Below are 20,606 nucleotides of genomic sequence, written 5' to 3' on the forward strand. Positions count from 1 at the left end.
ACTCTTTTTTCCGAGCCCACCGGCGATGGAAACGCTCTGCTGTTTGGGGCTGTGGGGTGGTTTTTTTTGGTTTCTCTTTGTTTTTCCGCTCGGTTGGTGTCTGCCTTCTTTTTAGGTCACCAAGGTGAAAACAGGCGGTGTCGTCCCCCCCCGCCACAGGGAGACAGATGGAGGTGTATTTTTTTTGAGAGGGAGGTGCGGGGGTCCCCTCCACCAGAGGAGCACCGTTGCACCCCCCGTGCGGCATCCTCGAGCAGAGCAGGGGGTTATCAGCCTGGCTGATACAGGCAGATAAAGAGCCCGTCTCCCTCCCGCGCTGACACCGCGCACAAAGCAGGGTGTTTAACGCCGATTTATGGCGGGCAGTGCTGGCCGGGCTCCACGCGCCTGACAGCGGCCGTGCCGGCCCCAAGGAGCCTCTCCTCCATCGCCCATTGCCGCTCAACAACATGCCAAGAAAACAGCAACGAAACGGCGAAGGACAGTGGAAAAACGGAACCCGCACAGCGGGGCACGATTCCAGCCGTAATCTGCTTAAAATCAGTTAAGAACACTACAGAGAAAATGATACGGGCGGCCCTGGCCCCCGGCCAGGGAGAGAGCCCGGGACGCGAAGGCTCCCTCCCACAACCCAAATTTTAGGGTGATGCTTCCCTTCTCCAGCCACAAAACCACCGAGCTGGAGGATGCTCTTGTGGAAAAGAGGAATCCACCCCCCCCCGCGAAAGCGCATGGTCCAACGCTGCTCCCCCGGGGGTGTCTGCTGCTCCCCAATCCCAAAACACCACAAGCACAAACTGGTCCTCAAAACCGATACCAAGCATTTCGGGCGGGCTTTGGCTCAGGTGAGGGTCATCCAGAACAAACACACACACGGTGTCCCCCAACGCCCGCAGCGGGTCTTCACAACCAGCCCTGGGAACAAGGGATGTCCCCACCACGCCGAAAGCCGGCAAAGCCATATATTAAAGGGGGTCTAACAATGCAGATTCACCTGCCTTGTTTGCCTTTATTCATAAGGATGCATAGACCTGCCCCTGTGGCTCACGTTATCTGAATTTCCCCACGTGGTCCCCGTCGCACGGACGCTTTGCATCCCCCGAGTTGCGGCCACCGCGATCCCACCGCTGGCCGGTGGCAGAGCGGGATGCAGGCACCGCGCATCCCCACAGCGGACGGAGCGATGCCCGGTGAAGGACCAAACCTCCCGTAAAGCACCGAGCTGCCTAACAGCGGGCTGGGGGTAAGAAAAGCCCCCCTTGCAGGCAGAGTGAAACAAGCCAGGACTGCCGGGCGAGGGGGAATGAATGGAATAGGCTAATTTACACAGGAAGTGAGCACTTACCAGACCCTTCATCCCAACACACAAAACCCTCTGCCATATCTGGAAGCAATTACACCCAGTTAACATGATCTGCCTGCCACTAAAATTAACTGCAAACAGAAATATTTTTCACTTTTGCAACAGGAGATGCCATGGCCCCGTGTTTGGCTGCCGGGAAATATTTAGTAATTACTCATTTAAACCCTCTCTTGAAGCTGTCAAGGAAGGGGGGGGGGCGGGGGGGGGGAGAAAAAGAAAAATCTTGCTAATTGCGAGCAAAAAGGAAAATGCAGATCGTTTTACTCTATCCAAGGCAAACAGATTTACGCACCAGTGTAACTAAAGAGCCAACGTCGCGCAGGAGCGGGGAAGGCTGCAGGAATGCTCCCTCACGAACCACCCGTGCTGCTCTGCACCGTTTCCACGCAGAAAAGGGGAAAAAAAAAAAGAGTCGGCAGCGTTACCCCTGAAACAGCAGGGGCTCCAGGAGTGTCCCTCTGCGCAGCAATAAATACCTTTTTAACCGACATCACTGTACGAGCCATAATGAGAACTGAAAAGGCCCCGCAACAGTCATCGAACCGCTGGGAGCGACCATCGGGCGAGTGAGCTTTGGGGAAAAAGCCACCCCAAATGCCCTCAGTCAGGTTTTAAGCATCTGGGTCCCAGCCCTGCAGTCAACGGGGATCAGCTGGGGCAGATCCACTGGTCCCAGTCCCGGGGTAACAGGCCAGGCTGGGGAAGGTGGAGGGACCCTGGCCAGAGGGCACGCAGCATCCCCATCGCCCCCCGTGGAAGCCCCCCTCGCCACCGGTGGGGAAGACACAAAGGGTGTTGCTGGGCAAGGGGGAAAGGAAATAAAATTAAAAAAAAATAAATTTAAAATGGGTGTTTTCTGATGGGAATCTCAGAGTTTTGCTTTAAAACGCATCGCCCACCCAACGAAAACAATGCAGAATAATTGACGGAACAAGAGGGAAGCCGAAGGGGGCTTTCCTCCCTCCATGCCGGCAGCCGAGTATGGAAACGGTTAAGTTCCCCCACCAAATAAATCAAAAGTTCAAGGCTGCAGCAGAGCTGGCCGTACCCCCCGCTCTGCCCGTGACAAGAACCAGAGAGCCCCCGAAATCCCAAGCATCCTGCGCGGGGTCTCGGCCGGCGCTCACAGGTTACACGCTCGGGGTCAGCGCCGCGGACCTCGGCGGCAACATTCATTTCCTGAGCGGGGCACGTCCCCCTGCCCATAAAGCTAATCAGGGCTTCCTCGCCCCGCGCCGCGGCCGGCAACCCTGCTTTCCATTAGCCCCTTATGATGCCAGGTGCCGCTAATAAGGCCCATCAGCAAGAAACAAGAGCTGCCAAGTCCTCTTCGGACTCTGGAAGTAATCATGGGCAGAGTTTGGGGGGCTGCTGGCTTTTCTTTTTTTTTTATTTTCCCTTCCCTCCCCTCTTGTTTTCTATTTTTCCTCCTTTTTTCCCCAAGTTTCAGCTGCGGCGGAACATAAATTGCCGAATGCTTAAAATAAAATAAAAAACAAGCACTGTATCAGGCTACCGAAATTAACACTAATAACATCTCACAAAGCACTTGGGATCCGATTTATCACGTTTATTGCTTTAATGGTATAGTGCATCTGTTTCTCACTGTGACATGTCGAGCGGTGCCAACGTGCCTAATGGCATTAGTTGTACGAGGCTGGGCTAATCCAGGCGGAGACGGATGGAGCTGCGGCGGGCAAGGACAGAGCCCAGAGCTGGAACACTTCCCTGCGCCGCCGCTTCGGGCTCGCGACGGCACCATCGGTACAGCTCCGTGCAGGTCCCGGGGATCTGCCGGGGGTTGCAGCCGGGACCTGGATCCTGATGGAAAGCTGCGGTTTCCCTGAGCAGGAGCATCCCGGACCAGCGGGAGCATCGGTGCCTGGTCCTGCGCTGGTCCAGTGTGGCTGGGAGCAGGCAGGTAGCTCTGCCGCTCCTCTGCCCTTCAGGAAGGGGAAAAGAGGGCAAAACTCTGCCTTTCGGGGCACCGCGGCTGGCCAGCAGCCGGGGCGGGAGAGCAAGTCTCCTTATTCCTACCCCTAGGACACCCCACCGGAGCCACCGGCCTGAGGTGACAGCTCAGCCGCAAAACCTCAAAGGTGAAAACTGGAGGGGAGGCTTTTCCCGAGGTGCATCCCCTGTGTGAGAGTGGGGACAGACCCCTTCCAGCCAAAACCACTCCCGGGGGAGCCTTCACCCATCCCCAGCATCCCCAGAGCACGTCCCGTTTCCAGCCCAGCATCCTCCCCTCGCACGGACCCACGGGGTGGGCGATTTCCCGGGGTTGGGACACTCAGCTGTGCCCCTAATAAAGTTGATGCCCTCCCACAGCCCTGCTATCAGCCTTAAAAAAAAAAAAAAATGAAACCACGCCTTTTATAAAGTTTTACAGTATTTAACTTCCTGATGAAAAATCACTCCGGGCTCAGCACGGCGCTGGCGTCGCAGCTCGGGAGGTTTTCCTTCGTACAAACCGACCCAAAAAGGGCCGCTGAACTATGGCTTTTTTGTCTGCAATTAGAAGCGCCGATCGATACTAACATTAGATTAAGTTTGAACTTTGCTGAACCGAGAAGGAAATCTTTTATAAAAAAAATTAAAGAGCCGCCGACTCAATATACACTCAATTAGTCAAAATCATAAGCTCAGTAAAGAAGGGAAAAAAAACACCCCGGATTGTGCAGCCGCCGGCAGGTTCAGGGACCCGAAAACCCTGATGAGAGTCAGCGCCGAGGCTGGCAGCCACTTGGCCACCAAAAGGTCACAGCTCAGCGCTCTTGGCTTGCCCACCTTGCGACGGGGCACAGACGATGCTGCCACGAGGGTGGCCAGGGCAGTTGACCATCCCTTGGGCACCCTCCATCACCTGGGCGAGCAGCCCCCCCGACACGCTTGCCAAAGCCGGCGAAAAGCCAGCCCAGCCCTCTCTCTCCCCTTTCCTGCGTACATTTCCCATACTAATGAAGGCAGGAACAACACTCGGGAGGCTCCCAGACTATAAACATATATATTTATCCTTCTATAGGCAAGTGTGTGTGTAAACAAACATCCCCACCATATGTATACGCTCGCTGCTGTCATGTAAACAGGCGGGGGGCATGCTGGCTCCTCGGGCTCCCTGCAGAAAGAGGGGGGGCTCTGGACGGGTTTGGGCTCTCTCTGTCACCTGCTGGGGCTCAGCACACGGAAGCCACCGTGCTGCGTGGCCAAGCATCCCTTGGGGGTGGCCGAGCACCCCGGGGTGCTGCCTGTGCCGGAGGTGCCCCTCCCTGGCCCCCGCTCACCGCAGCTGAGCCCCCGCCGCACTCGCTTCGGGGTGGGAAAGCAAAACCACAGCAGCGAGAGCAGAGCAGAAAGAGGTCAGCGAAAGCCACCAGCCGGTGAGCAGCGCGGTGGTGCCCCCGGCACATCCTGCCCCCGCCACCGGCCGCGTGGGGAGGGGGTGCCGGGACCTCGGCGTGGGGCGCAGGTCCCCCCAGAACCCCTCTCCATCAGGCACCGGAGCCTGTAGCCAGTGCGTCGCAGCTGCCACTGCCACCAGAACTGCTCCAGCAGGGAGTTACAGATCCCAGCCTCGCGTAGATGCTGTTTAACAGCTCCATAAATACAATAGGATCCCACAAATCCTCCCCAAATGGTAATTTTCACCACGTATTAGAAAGCAAACACCATAAAAAAGCCACATGAGTCCTTGTCTACACACAAACCGCCTTAGATTTAGACTTGGGGGCGAGGAGGGGGGTGAGTTGATTTGAGTGTTGCCCAACGCCTTTCAACATGGACGGCCTTACAGCCCGGTGCAGGAACGGCTTGCGGGATTTGGCTCGCCTGGCAAACTCGGCCAGGGCCAGGTAACCTCCCCGACGGCGAGAACGGCCAAAGGCAGCTCCGTGCTGGCTTCGGCAATCGCCTTCGAGGCTCGGCTCGCGGGGGACAGCTCAGCCCCCTGCCTCAGTCAGAGCCCACTGGGGCACGGCGCGCACCCAGCCCCTGAAAACCATCCTGAATAATTAAGAAATAAGCTCTGACCCTGCAGCCGTGGCTGTCAAAATAAGGCAAAGCCCAGGAAGGCGATGCGAAGTAGGGGCTGCTGTGTCGGGCCACGCTCCCCCGTCTCCCGACCGCGCGGGGAAGGATCCGACCTTCCAGCCCCAGCATCGGTCACAGCTCCGGGCTTGGAGGGGAAAAGGGAGATGGCCACGTCCGTGGCTGAACGGCACGTTAAAATTCTCTCTGAGCCTCCACTGCAGCTCTGCTCCGGTGACGTTCGGTCTGCATCACGGCGCGGCCGGGGACGAGCCGCACTGAGGCAGCTCCGGGCGCGTTCGCCAGCACAAGCCCCCGCTCCGCCGCTGGCCACGCTGGCCACGGGGGGAACAAAGCAGCCACAAAGAGCCAGGGGACCCCTGCGCGGGGCGAGGGCTGCTCAGGGCAGCCACACCGAGGGGCGATGCTGGCAGACCTCCGCGGGGCCGAGAGCCCCGGAGCGGCGGCTGCCGCCCCGCACTGGAAACGCTCCCGGGATGAACGTGCGGGAGCTGCTGCTCCGGCACCGCATCCCGCACCGCTGGCGTGCCGGCACCACCAGCTCCTCCGCCACAGGCGTGTGCCGTCACGGCCACCGTCCCTGGAGCGCCTTATGTGCATCGCAACTAATTAACCTGTTGATTCATTAAAAAACAAAAATCTGAGAGGGTGCACAGCCCAGGGAGGCTGCGAGCACCGAGCACCACACACCGCGCCGGGGCTGCCTCAGCCCAGGCAGGACGCTGCTGCCAGCGCAGTGCTCACCGAAGCACACCTAGCACCCAGGGGTTTGAGTGGCAATGCCGATTTAGGGACGGTAATTAACACAGCTCCGATCCCCAGCCAAATGGGGGAATGAGCTCCGCTCCCCGCAATCAGGAGACAGTAAACGGGAGAGCACCGAACTCCCGTGCCGATAACCACCACCGCGCTCCCACCCCGCAGCAGCTCCCCGAGCACACAGATCCCCCCACCCCGAGCCGGGGAGCCCTGAAATCGCATCGGCAGCTGCTGGAGGTTCAGCCCTGAAGCCATCATCCCCGCAGGGAGCGACCCACGGCTCCGCAGCACCCGAGCCCTCCGTGCTGGCCCCGGCGTCACCCGGCCTGACCTACGTGTCACTTTGTGCAAAGTGCAAATATTTCACAAACCGGGGAGCCGAGCGGCACACAGCCAGCGGGCTGGCGAGGCGCTGCTTGCCACCATCCCCAGTGCCATCGCCGCGGCCGGGCGTGGGGGTCCCACAGGTCTCTTGCCTCCTCGCCCCACAGGGTTGCTGGGCAGGAGGGACCAACTGAGGGTGGGTGAGGGTTGAATGACCCCCCCAGCACCCCTTTACACACCGATCCCTAAACTCCGGGGGTAGGAACCGTGAGCCGTTCAGCGGATGCTGGCCAGGGAAAGCGGCGGGGTTTGTGCTAGCAGGAGAGACCCCCGGCCCGAGCCCCCTCCAGCTGCCCTCCCCAGCTGGCGCTCGAGGGAAGGAACCTTCTGGCACGGCAGCCAGACCTGGAAAAGTTGCCACAGCTGTCCCCCCCAGCACACATCGCTCCGCATCCCCGTTCTGGGGTCCGCAGTGGGAACTCTCACCGACACACACAACGCCCAACTCGAAACCCAAACCCTTCAGCGAGATCCCACCCGCCCGGCGCAGAACGCGGTGTCGGCACTCACCGGTGCTGCTCGAGGGTCTCGTTGTCCGGCAGCTCTGCCCCACACACGCTGCACTGCTCGCCCAGGGCTCTGCTCTCCGTCTTCATGCCGGCTGCCAGCTCCCCCAGCTTGCTGAAGAGCTCCCGCTGGATGAAGCCCTGGGGCAACAGCCCCCCGTAAGCGCTGAAGTCCATGGAGACGGCCAGGGCCGGCTGCACATGCAGGGCGGACGCCACGGCGGGTGGCACGCCGAGCACCGGCTCAGTCTTGTGGTTGGGCAGCAGGGAGTAGATGCCCAGGGGCTTCCCATCCTGGCCGGCGGCAGCGGACGGCTCCGGCCCCAGCGATAGCCCCTGGCCAGGCTCAGGCGGTGGCTCGGTGCCCTCCTCCCGGCCGTAGTGCAGTTCGCGGGCGCTAGTGATGACGCTGCCACGGGTTGGGGTGCCGGGCCCTTCCTTGCCCTTCTCCTCGGGCTTCTCCCCACCGGAGGCACCGGGCTCAGCTGCCCGAGGGCTGTCGCGGTTGGAGGCGTCGTCCACCTGCATCGCTTCGGTTTTCACCTCGGCAAGGCCGGGGGGGCGGCGGGCGGCAGGGCGGGAGTCCTCGGGGGCAGCGGGTGGCAGGGTGCCCTGCAGCAGCGACTGCCCGATGGTCATCAGGCTGTCCACCGCGGCCTTGGTGGGGCTCATGGCGGAGAGGGGGCCGAAGGAAGAGGAGGCGGAGGGGCTCTGCTCTGCCGTGGCCACTGGCAGGCTCTGGCCGGCCACACTGGCATAGCCGCTCTCCTCACCAGCGGGCTTAGAGATGAAGAGGCCCTTGATGTACCTTGACTTCCTCTCCTCCTCTTCCTCAGCGGCGCCTCCGTCGGCCATGGCGACCTCGGTGTCGTTGTCCTCGGAGGCCTGGATGGTCTCCAGGATCTTCAGGCACTGCTCCTCCAGGTACTCAATTTCCAGGATCTCGGCAGCATAGAGGAGGTCGTCCAAGTCTTCGACCTTGGCCTGCAGAGTGGCGGTGTAGGCGTACTCCAGGATCTGCTGGAAGGTCTTTGGCGAGAGGAAGTCCAGGGTGTAATGCTGGCTGTTGCGGTGGAAGAGGATCTCAAACATCTTGCTGGTGCAAGCCAGCACCGTCCGGTGTGCGTGGAACTCCTGGCTGTCCACCATGATGACCACGTCGCACAGCGTCCCCGCCAGGCGCATCTGGTTGGCTTTGTGCAGCAGCCCGGTGGGGTGGCAGGGGTTCTGCAGCTGGATCATGCCCATCTTAGTCAAATCCATGGCGCTCCCGAGGCTCACTCATCAGGGTGCCTCGCCGTTGCTCAAATCTGGGACTAGCTTTGTGTGCCGACTATCTGCGAAAACAAAAGGCGGAGGGGGGAGAGGAGCAGAGCGAGAGGGGAGGGGGGGGAAGAGAGAGAAAGGGGGGAAAAAAAAAAAAAAAAGAAAAAAGCAAAGAGGAGGGCCGGGGGAGGAGGGAGGAGAGGAGAAGAGGGAGGTTAGCCCGCAGCCCGGCGGCGACTCGCCGAAAAGTTTCTGCGCGGGGCTCGGCGGAGGAGCCCGGGAAAGGGGCGCATCCCCCGCCGCCGCCGCCGCCGCCCGCCCGGCTCCGCCGCGCCCCGTCCCGCCCGCGGGGCTCCGCCGCCCGGCGCGACCCCATCAGGTGCACGGCGAGCGGCGGGCGGAGCGGGGGGGTCCCGGGAGGAGGGCGGGGGGGGAGGTGGTGATGGGGGGGCCCGTGGCAGCCCTTTTCGCCCGCCCCCTGCCCGCACTCACGGCGGCCGGCGGCTGCTCCGGCAGTTCGCACTGCCCGCTCTCATCGCCGCCGCCGCCGCTCGCCGCGCCGCGCAGCAAATCACGGCGGCGCCGGCCCACGGGCCGCCCCGCGCCCACGTCAGGCCGCCCACACCCACCCACCCACCCGCCCCCCGACACCCCCCCCGCCGCCGCCCGCTCCATCTTGCGTGCGGGCGCCCTCCCCCGGCCCCCCCGGACCCGCCGCGGCACCTTGCGGGGCCAGCGGGGCGAGCGGAGCGGGGCGGCGGCTGGACAGCGCTGGCGACAACAAACATGGAGGAGCCGGAGGAGCCGGAGGAGCCGGGGGAGCGGGGACCGGCGGCGGCGGCGCGGGGGGGCTGCCCGCCCCACCCCAGACAAAAGCCACCCCCAGGGGGGACACACACCGGCCCCCGTGCCCCGAACCTCCCCGCCTCCACACGCTCCGGCACAACCCCCGCCGAGGGCGCCCCGATGGAAGAAGAGGGGGGAGAAGGGGAAAACCAGCCAGAAAGCCAAGTTGGGGGTTCGGCAACGGATTTGGGCCAGGCGCCGCACGAGACCCCCATAACGCTCATTGTGTCCAGGTGAAACGCTGACCCCACATCGGCACCGCTCACACGCGCTCATCGGACCCTTGCTGCGGGTCCCCAGGGATGGGCGATGGAGGTCTGCCGGCAAAGACCGGCAACGGCAGCCGGGGAGACGGAGCAAAACAGAAACGGCGGCAGCGCTGCGAGACCGACAACACCAGAAAAAGGCAGGGGTAGAGCGTGGGCTGCGAGATGCCCCGCGCAGAGCATCCCTCACCAGGCTCACACGCGCGGTGCCAGCGCTCGGTGTGTGTAAAGACCCCTGTCGTCTTCAGGGGACGGCACGGTAGCGGCACCCCAACCCTCTCCCTCCCCAGCACTGCCCGTGGCACACCGCAGCGGCGCGGGGCCCGGCCTCGTCAGCTAAAACAACAAACACGGCCGGTATTAGTACAAAGATACCCTTGGGGTAAAGCAGCGCAAATGTAATCTAAGGAGAACGTTATGGGGAAGTGTGTTTATAATTATAATGGGATTTAATGTACTTTGGGACCAGATGATAGCAGTCATTTAACGAGAACAGCCTAATAACAGAGGCCGCACAATGAAAGGCGGCGCTGCTCGGGTTATTAGACGCGTGTGATAACGCAGCGCTGGCGGTCGTATACTTAAGGGTAAGGCGTCAGCTACCCCTATTTTTTCGGGGGTTATAACTCTGCCGTTGTAATCGGTGGAGAGCGAAAATGCGGTGCGCAGGCAGCCAGCGTGCCTGCAGGATGGCTTTTTTTAATTGCCTGAAACTCTTCCAGTTCCTCCCCCTCCCCGACTTTTAAATCCCAATGACTGAAGGGGGGGGGGGGGGGGGGGGGGAGGGAAATAGCGAGACAGCGCGGTTTCAGGTGTTTGTTTACCCTCCTCTAACTTTTAAAAGGCTTGATTTCAGGACTGAAATTTTGCAGACGGTTAGGGGTATGTTTTTAGTGTAGCTCGCATGAAATTAAGCTGCATGAGTCCCATTAGCAATAATGGAAATCCCACGGCTAAATTCCCAGGCAGCATCCTGAAAATTAACCCCCCAGTCCTTCCCGTCAACTGGTGCGTTGCACTTTTTGTTGCTCCTCTAATACATACAGTAAAAGCTACCCGGTTGTTTAAGAGCCCGGCTTCCCGCAGCCGCCTTTCCCGAAAGGCACCGACTGGCCTGTCCACCCCGAGCAGGGAATCCGATGTACCCCAATCCCTCTGGGAAGAGCTCTGGTGGCTCTGCAGCCCCCCCCCGCCCCCACCCCGAGCAGCAGAAGGTCTGAATGTGAAGGTTGATTTGCTTTTGGAGGTGACACGAGAGGGAAGAGCTGGTGAGAAGACTCTGGCCACACCATCTTCCCATGAGCCGCGTTTTGTCAGCTATGACCGAAGGGATCCCCCTTCCCCGAGGGGTTTCTCCCCTCATCCACCTCCTCTTTCCAAGCGGGCAGCACCAAAGCAAACTCTGAAAACCCCAGAGCTCTCCCGGGCACTGCAGGGGTCTTTCTGCCCAGACCCGAACCCTGGTTCCTCCCAAACCCTTACAGTCCCCCAAACACCCAGGGAGCTGGAAGATCCCTTCCTGGCAAGGAGGCAAGTGATCATAACATGCATAAAATGGGAAAAAGCTAAAAATCCAAGAGCATCAACTCCCTTTCCCCCAGCAAAGCCCCCCACATGGTAAAGAAACACCATCTCCTCCCTGCAGAGCCTTGGCCGAGGCGCCTGGGACCTCTCTTGCATGGGGTGCCTCAGTTCAGAGCAGAAAGGACTGATCTGGATGCATCCGCAAGCCAAAGGACAAGCAAAAGTAGCCACTTGCCCCAGAGCGGGGAAGAAAAACCATCTCCTGGGTTCTAGCATCAGAGCCTGGTGGCTCCGGGCGGAAGGTCGCCATCAGAGCAGGAGCAGCCCTGTGGGGCGGGGGGCAGTTAAGGGCTGCCCAGCCCCTGCAGCCCCCCAGGTGGGACCCATGGAAGTGCTGAAACGGAGCTCGGGAAGCCACCGCCGTGGCCTTCAGGGTCGTTTCCCCACGCCTGGCACAGGAGTTAATCACCCGTTGCTCCCCCCCAGTCCCTTCCATTTCCCTCCCATCTCTCCCCATCAGTTTCCAATTTATTTACTTTTCTGATCTTAATCCCCACCTTGTAGTGTAACGTGTTTATTAGAAAGGAACCAGCACGTTAAATGAAGCCAAGCTGGGCTCTCGTGTTAAATAGCAGTCACGCCCAAGTGCCTCTCCATGTGCCATTACTCCAAGTGATTGAGGCAATTTCTTCCTCCGCCACGAGTTTCAGTTGTAAATCTCTCAACCAGATACGGGGGCAATGATGTGCTGCCTGGTGCGATTATTATGAACCTCCAGCATTAAACTCGTGAGGCGTCCGTGGTTTCTCGGGAAGGTCTTCCCATGACGGGGCACGGGCATCCTTCCCAGGAAACCTGGGGATCCCTTCAGATCCAACTCCTACCCCCAGCCCTTCGTCTATTTTGGACGGGGAGACTCGAACATCCCCTTTCCCAACACAAATAGCCTGAGGAGCACCATCAGGCCCGCAGAAAGAAAAGGCCCACAAAGCATGGACAAGGCCAGTTAATGGCCTGTAAATGCTGCAAGGGACATGGCAGCTTCAGGCTGCTCCTCCAGGACCCAGGGAGACACAAGGAGGGGACGAGGAGAAAACAGAGAAGTCTCCAAAAGGAAGGAAAGTCCTTGTCCAGGATGGTCAGCTCATAAAACAACCATCACCAGAGGAGACACAGCTTCAGCGAGGAGGTCCCCCAGCATCATCTGTCCGGCAGAAACGGGAGGGCAGGAGGACTCCCCCCTCCTCTCCATCGCCCCCCAAACCCACACGGGGGTAGCTGCTCCACTCCCTCTCCCCCAGGGAAAAGCCCTTTCCCACCACCCGCACCCCTCCAGCAGCATTAGACAGACCCAGCGTCCCCCACTTCCCACCCCAGGGAGGGCTGTGACCAAACGGCCCCCGCTTCTCCAGCTGCCTGGGCCAACAATTCAGTTGCCCCCAGCCCAGATCTGTGCCCAGAGCTCTTCTCCCCACTGCTCCGGCAACGCAGCTGGTGGAGACACGAGCTGCACAGGGTGTGGGGACGGGAACCTTCCTACATCACAGCTCATACATTTTTCTAGGAATGGGTTTGTTTTGGTGTATTGGGAGGGTTTTCCAGTCCCACTGGTGCGGAGCTGGGTTATGAAACAGCAGAACAAGGATTTTGCGCCAAATAAGATCTGTTTTAACTTAAATGAGAAAGCCCTGACTTTTGAAGAACGGGTTTTTGCTATCCCTCTGGACTTTGGAGCATCCAGGCTCTCGCGTGTGCACGCAGCAGCCCAGGAGGGTGTCAGGCGCTGTGGCTTTGCTCGCAGACGGGGTAGAGCTGCTCCACTTTCACACGCGGCAAGCTGACAGCTTATGAAAAGATGATTAAATGTGTTAGACTTTATTTAAAATAAATAAATAAAACCCCCTAACCGCACAAAGCTGTGTGTCAGGGGAGGGAGGAGGGCAGCGGGCCCCTGCAAGGCTGCTCAGCGCACGGCCACGGCGCGTTAAGCTCCCTGTGAAAGCCATTGATTATCACCGGGACCCATGCGAGCCCCGCAGATACCAGACCCGAGCGCATTGTGGTGGCCCGGGGGAGCCAGAACAGGCCCTTTATTGTGCCCCGCTGGCCGCACAAAGGGAACCTGAGAGTCATTGGGAGGATGCAGCTGGTCCGGGGCTGGGGCGGCGGGATGCAGGCAGCTCGGCGTGGTGCTTCGCTGTGGGTGACCCACGCTGCAAGCGATGCCACGGAGAATTGTTGCAGGAAAATGTCTGTACCCAAACCCAGGAGCTGCCCTGCCGCCCTCCCTCTGCCCTGGGAAAGGTGAATGTGTAAAATCTTGTAATTGGGATGGAGCTGGCTTGACGTGCCGGAGCATCATGGGGTGAGCGCACTGCTGGTCCCCCCTTCCCCATTGCCCTCCAACCGACCAGCCGTGGCTCGACAGGGGACAGGGTCCGGCCAGCACTCGAGCGTGCCAGGAAGGCACGGCAGCGGCTACGGGGAGAACTGCATCACCTGCCCCCTGACCTCGGCAGCCTGGTGTGTCCTTGTGCACATCTGTGTCCACAGGCAGCTCCCCGGCCTGAAAAATCCCCCCTGGGCTCTGGTTTGCTGGGTTTTGGTGGGGTTTTTGTTTTTAAGCTTGGCTCCTTTAAGGGATATTGCATCCGAGCAACAAATGGGGGACACTAAAATCCTTACGTTTCTCTTCGTAAGCGGCGCTCTGAGTCACGGCTTCGCTCAGCCGGCGGCGGGGAGGCCGGAGCGACACCGTGACACGGGCTGAGCATCCCTCCTGGACCACCGAGGGACAGGCATCCACGCACAGAACGCCGGTGGAAGGAGACAGGCACTGCCCCTGCCTTCCCCCCACCTTCGCCAGGGTTCTGGATGCGGCGCAGCCCCTAAGACAATGAGGCTAATTAGCGGCTTAGAGCCCCGAGCCCGCAGCCGAGCGGAGCGGTGACTCAGGAGGGCGGCCGCTCCCCGCATTCCTCCCCTAAATCCCCCACACAAAAGGGAGTTTAAGCCACAGTGACTCAGCGAAGGAGCACAAACTTTACAGCCGGGCTTTGAACCACCGTGTTTATGCATCTCCCCCCGCGCCCCCCCCAGCAACGCACTGCCGGGTTAGTAATTACATAAAAATGTCTCCCTCTAGCAGGCTATGACCTAATCATTTGTACAGTACCTATTTTTAGCGTTACCCTTTGTACGTATTTGAGAGCTAGAGCCAGAGGCAGCAACTTTTGAAGTCTTAATAAGCGGGAGGGGGGTTGCCTTTGTTTAATTTACTGTGTCATTATTTTTCCTCTTTTCCCCTTCTCTTAACCTAAAATATTTGACATCCCGCACAGGACAAGGGGAGAGGTGTGCCCAGGCTGTAAATGTCAGCCCTAAGGGAGGGTGCTGAGGAGGCTGCACGCATCCTCGGTAAAGTTCATCCCAGAAAGAAAATTTACTTTTAAATCAAGCAGAATCTACACCAGGGTCTCAGCAACGTGCTGCTGGGGTGTGTGTCACTGCCCACCAACACAAGGGATGCTCTAGCAGGGTTTGTCTCCGAGGTTCACCCTGCTTTTCCTCCATCTCCCATTGGTCTGCGGTTCTCCCCAGGATCAATTTATTGCCGGGGAAGGTGATGGTTTCCGTGCGCCTCCCCCCGGGAACCCTGCTTTGGGGACACTCCTTCTCCAGAGGGACCATGCCCAAGAATTCCAGGGGAGTTAAATACTCATCGCATGCTTTTCTGACTGCGAGATTACCATTCATTAAAATACTGCTTAAACCTCTCCCTGCCTTTAAACGGGACAGTTTGCAAGAGCCCCCGAGTGACTTTGGAGCTGAAAAACCTGGAAGTCCCTCAGAGCCACAAGTGGCATCGGGTGCCCGCTGAAAGCAGCTGGTTTTCATGCCCTGGCCATACTTATATCCATTCACCGGAGCCAAACCCCGAATCCCCATCACCCAGCAAACACCTTTCCCCCTAATTTCATCTTTCCTCTCCAGCAAGGAGACGCTCCATGTCCCATTTCCAGTTGCATGAGGCATCTCTTCCCCTTTCCAAAGGGATATATATATATATACGTGTGTGCAGGCACAGTAAAGGCATTACCACGTTTGACAGTGCAAACAAAAGCCCACACTAGTGAAAGACTTCCCCCCCCCCCCCCTTCCCTTCTCTTCACATCTCTGTGCACTAAATATCCACATGAGATGCCTCCACAGCTGGGGAAACTTCTGCCAAAAGCAACTCCTCCTTCTTCCCCTTCTTGCACCAGGAAAAAAATAAATCTAGTGGCTGAATCACACATCGTACAGATCTTGTTTCCAAAATGTTTCTCAGATGATCTAGCTGCGTAATGAAGGTATTTCAGTCAGATTAAATTCCTGTTCATGTCTTCCATCACCCCTAACACCACTCTAAACCATGCAACTGCAGAATGTACGAGAGAGTCAGAATAAAGTCTGAGGCCAAACATTACAGTCTAGGTTCAAGGTTAGATATTAACTGATTTTATTTTCTTAATAATTACCAGAAGATACAATAAACCCCTGGTATCTTATCTGGTCACAGATTCCTAAGTGACTGAAGCCTCAGATAACATTCGTGCATCAAGACCACTTGCAAACCGCCCTTTTCAGGGAGATATTTATGAATCCCTCACGAAGGTCGGGAGAAATCGGGGTGTCCCAGCTCAGCCGTGTGTGTGTCCATCACCGTGAATCCCACGGGCTCCACAGCCGGGTGGTACGAGGGGCTCGGCGCTGGGACAGGGGACAACGTGGCTTCAAGGGAGGTACGGTGCCCTTGGCCACGGCTGGAAGGAGCTTGGCACGGTCCCCTTTCAGCCACGGCACATTCCCCACGGGAACGGCTCGATCGGCCTCCCAAGAATGAGAGTAAACACTCCTGCAAAGCCGAGCTGGGATAAGAGAGATCCGCCTGGGGCCAGGGCTCACACGTGGCTCTGGGGATGCGAATGGGGGGGACAGGGAGGAGCGCAATGGGGGCAGCTGCTTCCAAAATCCCCCCAAACCCTCTTGGGGTACAAAGTCCCCTTTGAAACCCAGCCCATGGTTTCTCACCAGCGTGACTCCCCTCCACTGCCTCAGGTTCTTCATCCTTAGGCTGGGAAATACCAATTCCACAGCAAATGGACCAGAATTTCATTTCTCTCTGCCATTCAAAAAAAACCAGAAAAGTTCTCCATTCAGAAAAAGTTCTCCATTGAACACCCATATTCAGAGCATTTTTATCACCATCTCACTATGGAAACGGCCACAGCATCACCAGGTTACGGTGGGTCCTTGGTGTTGAGGGACCCACAGGGCGGGCAGGGACCCTGCTCCTGGAGCCACGAAGGGAAACTGCTCTGGGGGGCTCCTGCCCCTGAGGCTTTAAGGGGCACAGTTTGGAAACATCCCTTCAAGGTATCTGAAGAGGGAAAAAACCAACCAAAACACTCAACTCATAAGAAAAGTAATTATGTGGAAGGAGTGTGAAATGGAATAAGGAAAAAAAAAAAAAATGGCAAGGCCTGAAAGCAGAGGAATTCAGAGCCTCGGGGGGGTTTCCTGAGCACCAGCAGCTCATTTCCTACCCCTTTCCCCTGCCGTAGGAGGCAACGCTCTCACTGCAGGACCTGCACCCCTACAGCGAACCAGTCAAGCACCAATTTCCCCCCATGGGTACCTCGTTTGTTGGAAACGCTGCCCAAAGGGACATGGGTGACAGAGAGCGCCCGTCACCTGGCAGCAGCAGGACCAAAGGGGCTGCTGGAAGTGGAATTCACAGACTCCAAAAGGGGCAACAAGGACAGCAGAAAGGGGACATTACAGCCACCATCTGGGGTGAGAGCTTAACCCCAGGGCAGATCCGGCAGAATGGTTCAGTTTGGGAAACAGGACACAGAAAAGAAGGTTTAAAGCCCAGCCAGCTCATCGGCAGATGTATGATAGCGCTGAGCAAGGGGAGTCACTGAAATACAGATTTTCAGGTGAAAAACACCTGGCTCGTTTTGCTCAAGGGTGGAAGCACTGTGGATCTCCAGGTGGTGACCGTGCCCAGCTCTGGGGCCCCATCTTTGGCCACACTCATCCTCCAACCGAGCACTGTCGTTCCCGGGACCTACTTCCCATATGTCCTGCGTTCCATCAGCCACGGTAAAACACACAGCTCACGGGCTCCCCACAAAAAGGGCTTTATTTCAGACCCAAAAAGGCACTGCATCAACCAGCAGGTGAAACACTTCACTGGCGCTGCTCAGGAGTTCAGCTGAGGTGATGAGAAATAATCCTTGCCAGCTTTACAGCCCCTGAGTTTTGCGGTAATACCGCTCCTTGTGGCATCCCTCCCTGGGAAGAGCATTCCCTGGGAAAAGCGCCCAGTGCTGGGCGAGTGCTCTCCTTTCCGCTGCTGATCACGGCAAGAGCATTTATTCTGTACATCCAAGGCGGTTTTGAGGTGGCCATCGCCATGGTAATTACCTGAGAGCATCCTGCTCTGCATCCTGGGGCTCCATTCAGTGCACCTCAGCTTGTGCAGGCACCAAAAGCATCGTTTTCTTCATGGTTTTGCATCTCGTTCAGGTTTCTGACCAGGGCTGCAGTTGCAAAGGATGTGACGTGTGTCCCCAGACTGCTGCGCTTCCTGCACTTGCAGCACTGGATGCTCGGGGCATCCTGGGGCCAGGCTGGAGCCATGGGGAGAGCAGGATGCTGCTCCTGGGGACGCCCTGCATCCCTCCCCAGCCACGCTCTTGGCACTGGGCATCTGCCAGTGAACCCTGGAAATCAGAAAGCCGACAGCAGGAGCATTTTGGAGCAGGCACAGGGGGAACATCGGCCAGGCACCTTGGCACTTTTACTTGTGCCTCATGCCCAGTCTTTTTGACCAATTTCTGGAAATTTGGAGAAATCTTAAATCAGAAAGTCTGGTTTAATCCGTGCTTTCCTTACTACCCCCAATTTAAATCACACTTTGTCAGAATCACCTTTTGGAGGGGTTTATTCAAGGGGGATCCAGCCATGGAGCAGGAATGGAAAAGTACATTTTCCTTCTGTGTCAGCCTCACGGTGCCTGAGATGAGACAATTCACGTCTCTGTGACCTGAAATGCTGTCCCCGTCCCTCGTAATCCTAATCCTGCTGAAAATATCAACCGAGTGCCAGCGTGCTCTGCACAATGCACATAGGTCGTCATCTCCTCCAAACACTGCTAAACAAGTACACAACTCAGATTTTCCTCCCCCCCCGCCTCTTTTCAGGGTCAGAACACTTAATGCAATATTCCACAACCAGGCTCCCGATGTGCTCTTTCCACTGACCCAACTTCCCCCCTTCTGTGTCCCTCTGTGGTGTAGAGATCAATGCCCAGGGCACAGAGATATGAGGAGGTATCGGAGGAGGCTCCCGCAGAGGTGGGTCCTTCTCTGTGGGTGCTCCCAGAAGGTCCGTGCGCGGAGGAAGGAGGAGAGGGGGAAGGAAAGGGGATGAGTGAGAGCGCTGCCTGCTGCAAATATTGACATAACCATTATGGGCATGTATAAAACTCCCATTTGCGTGATGCGAGTGTGATATTCTTTGAATACTTCTGTCTCGAGGAATTCTTTATTTTGCCATAGAAGAAAAATGTTTTCATATTCTCTCCTGCCGTTCAGACCTGCAACCCAGCGAGCCCTTTTGCCCTTGAGAGCCATAACATTATTTGTTAACATTTTTATGATGCCAAATGGTCTGTGCTAGAACGGGTGCCATTCTTTAGCTGGGAAACCATATGGCATGCCGAGTAATAAATAAGGTATTGTGATAGTTAATGAACCTAATTGCTAGCAAAGGCTTTAATACAGAGAATGTGCTGCTGAGAATTTAGCACCACATTAGAGATGCAGCAGAGCTCCTCTGACTTCTGAGGCTTAATTTAAGTTCTATATTGCAAACTCCAGAAAATAATTCCAAACCCTCCTGCTGGAAAAGCAACCTGCTGGTAGACTGTGATTATACTGAATTACTAAAATCGCAATCAATTTTATACACTCAGTTAACCCTTGCTGGGGAACTCGCCTCCCCACGATTTGCGGGAAAGCCGCTTGGAAGAGGTACGGGCGCCCAGCAAGCGGGAGCATCATGGTCACCGTCCTCACCACAACGGTCCCCTCTCCAGCACCCCCCTTGTCTGGGAATCCCCCCTTTCCCCGGCCTCTCCGCCTACCAGCCGAGCCGACCATAGGCAAAGCGGGGAATAAAAGCCATGATTATGAACGGTCACTGCTATTTCCCTCCGTGACTAACTTATTAACTGCCGTCCTGCCATGGCGGCCGCCAGACGGGGCGCGAAGCGCAGATGCTGCTCTGCCTCCCAGCGCACGGGCTCCCGGGAAGCGCTGACACACGGAGACAGCGGCAGGAGCAAACTTAAAAACCAAGTAATAAAAGTTAAACTCGCTTTGACTCTGCAGCCCCAGAGAGAGGAAGAGCTCTTCTGGCCTGATGGAATCCCCAGCATTGCTTTGGATTCTAAAAAATGAGCTCTTTCAGCCCAGAAAGCCCTTAAACTCCCGCCTGCAGAGGGGCACCAGTGCTCGCCAAGAGGCTGCCTGTGGAGCTCGGGTAGGGACCACCACCGCTCCCGCCCTCCGGGCTTGTTAAAGCAGCCGACAGAAGCTCAGGACATAGAATATTCAGCTGATGTACAGCACACCACAATCCGCAGGAAGATGAGGATATACTGGTTTGGGAAACGCTGCTGTGGAAGAGCTGCAGCTCTCCCAGCTGCACACACACTGTCCGGCACGGAAGGGATGTCCCCCGCCACGGGTGACACTGCCTACACCACCTCCGAGGGCTGCTCCGAAACCCTCACCAGCCCTGGAAACCATCACTCGGACTCTGCACATCATCCCCTCAAATTATCTGTCTATGTCGAAAGCTGCTCCGGAGGGCAAGGGCCGCAGCCGTCCCCGAGAGGCGGGGGGCTGGGGAGACCCCAGTGCTTCTCGGAGAAGAGCAGCGCTGCTCTTTCAGCCCCTCCGGAGGGGGGAAAAAGCCAGGTTATTGGTTTCTTCCCTGCTCTGATTGCTCTTGGCCGTCCTGCAGTCACGTCCTCCTGCTGGCAGCGGGCTCTGTCAGGCAGCGACACCCAGGCTGGGAGCGGGAGGGAGGGAGACGGGAAGGTTCCCCAGTGGGGCTGCCCTTCTCCGTCCCTCCGCCCCAGCCCGCGGCCTTGTCCCCTGCAGCCCTCTCCTGGCCCAGGCTTCGGGCCAGTGGCACGGCCACTGTGCGTGCCCCGGTGACGAGGCAGGAGGTGGCTGGGGCCAGTGCCCCGATGGTGGCATCAAATGGGGAAAGCGCGGAGATAAAGAGCTGCGCAGGGCGGATTTAATACTGTACATAAATACACTTTACAATCCGGGGAAGGCTCGGCGCTAAGAGGAAACCATTGGAATATTTTATCGTGATGCAGATCGAGTGAAAAGACTGTGAATAAATAAAAGGGAAGATAATTATTTGATGGAGTTCTCTTAGGATATGCCACAGCGGGGAATACTTACGGAGAATACATATTACTAGAGAGACACAGCTATTCAAGCATCAAACTAACCTATAAATTGTCAGAGGAGAAAATTGGAGGAGAGGAATGGATGGGGGTTTGGGCACCGC

The 20,606-nt window shown here is 57.7% G+C and overlaps 1 protein-coding gene across 2 annotated transcripts in view; it reads right to left on the minus strand.

Annotated features, from left to right (window-relative positions):
- ZBTB16 (zinc finger and BTB domain containing 16) overlaps window positions 1-8,322 on the minus strand; it is a 58,997-nt gene extending 50,675 nt beyond the window's left edge. For both annotated transcript variants that reach the window (XM_074162382.1, XM_074162381.1), the window contains exon 1: window positions 7,064-8,322. In XM_074162382.1, coding sequence (XP_074018483.1) covers window positions 7,064-8,322 — 1,259 coding nt within the window. The remainder of the gene's footprint in view (window positions 1-7,063) is intronic.
- Between the last annotated feature and the right edge of the window lie 12,284 nt (window positions 8,323-20,606).

The sequence above is a fragment of the Numenius arquata genome, chromosome 22 (genome assembly GCF_964106895.1).
Source record: "Numenius arquata chromosome 22, bNumArq3.hap1.1, whole genome shotgun sequence".
NCBI classification, from domain to species: domain Eukaryota; kingdom Metazoa; phylum Chordata; class Aves; order Charadriiformes; family Scolopacidae; genus Numenius; species Numenius arquata.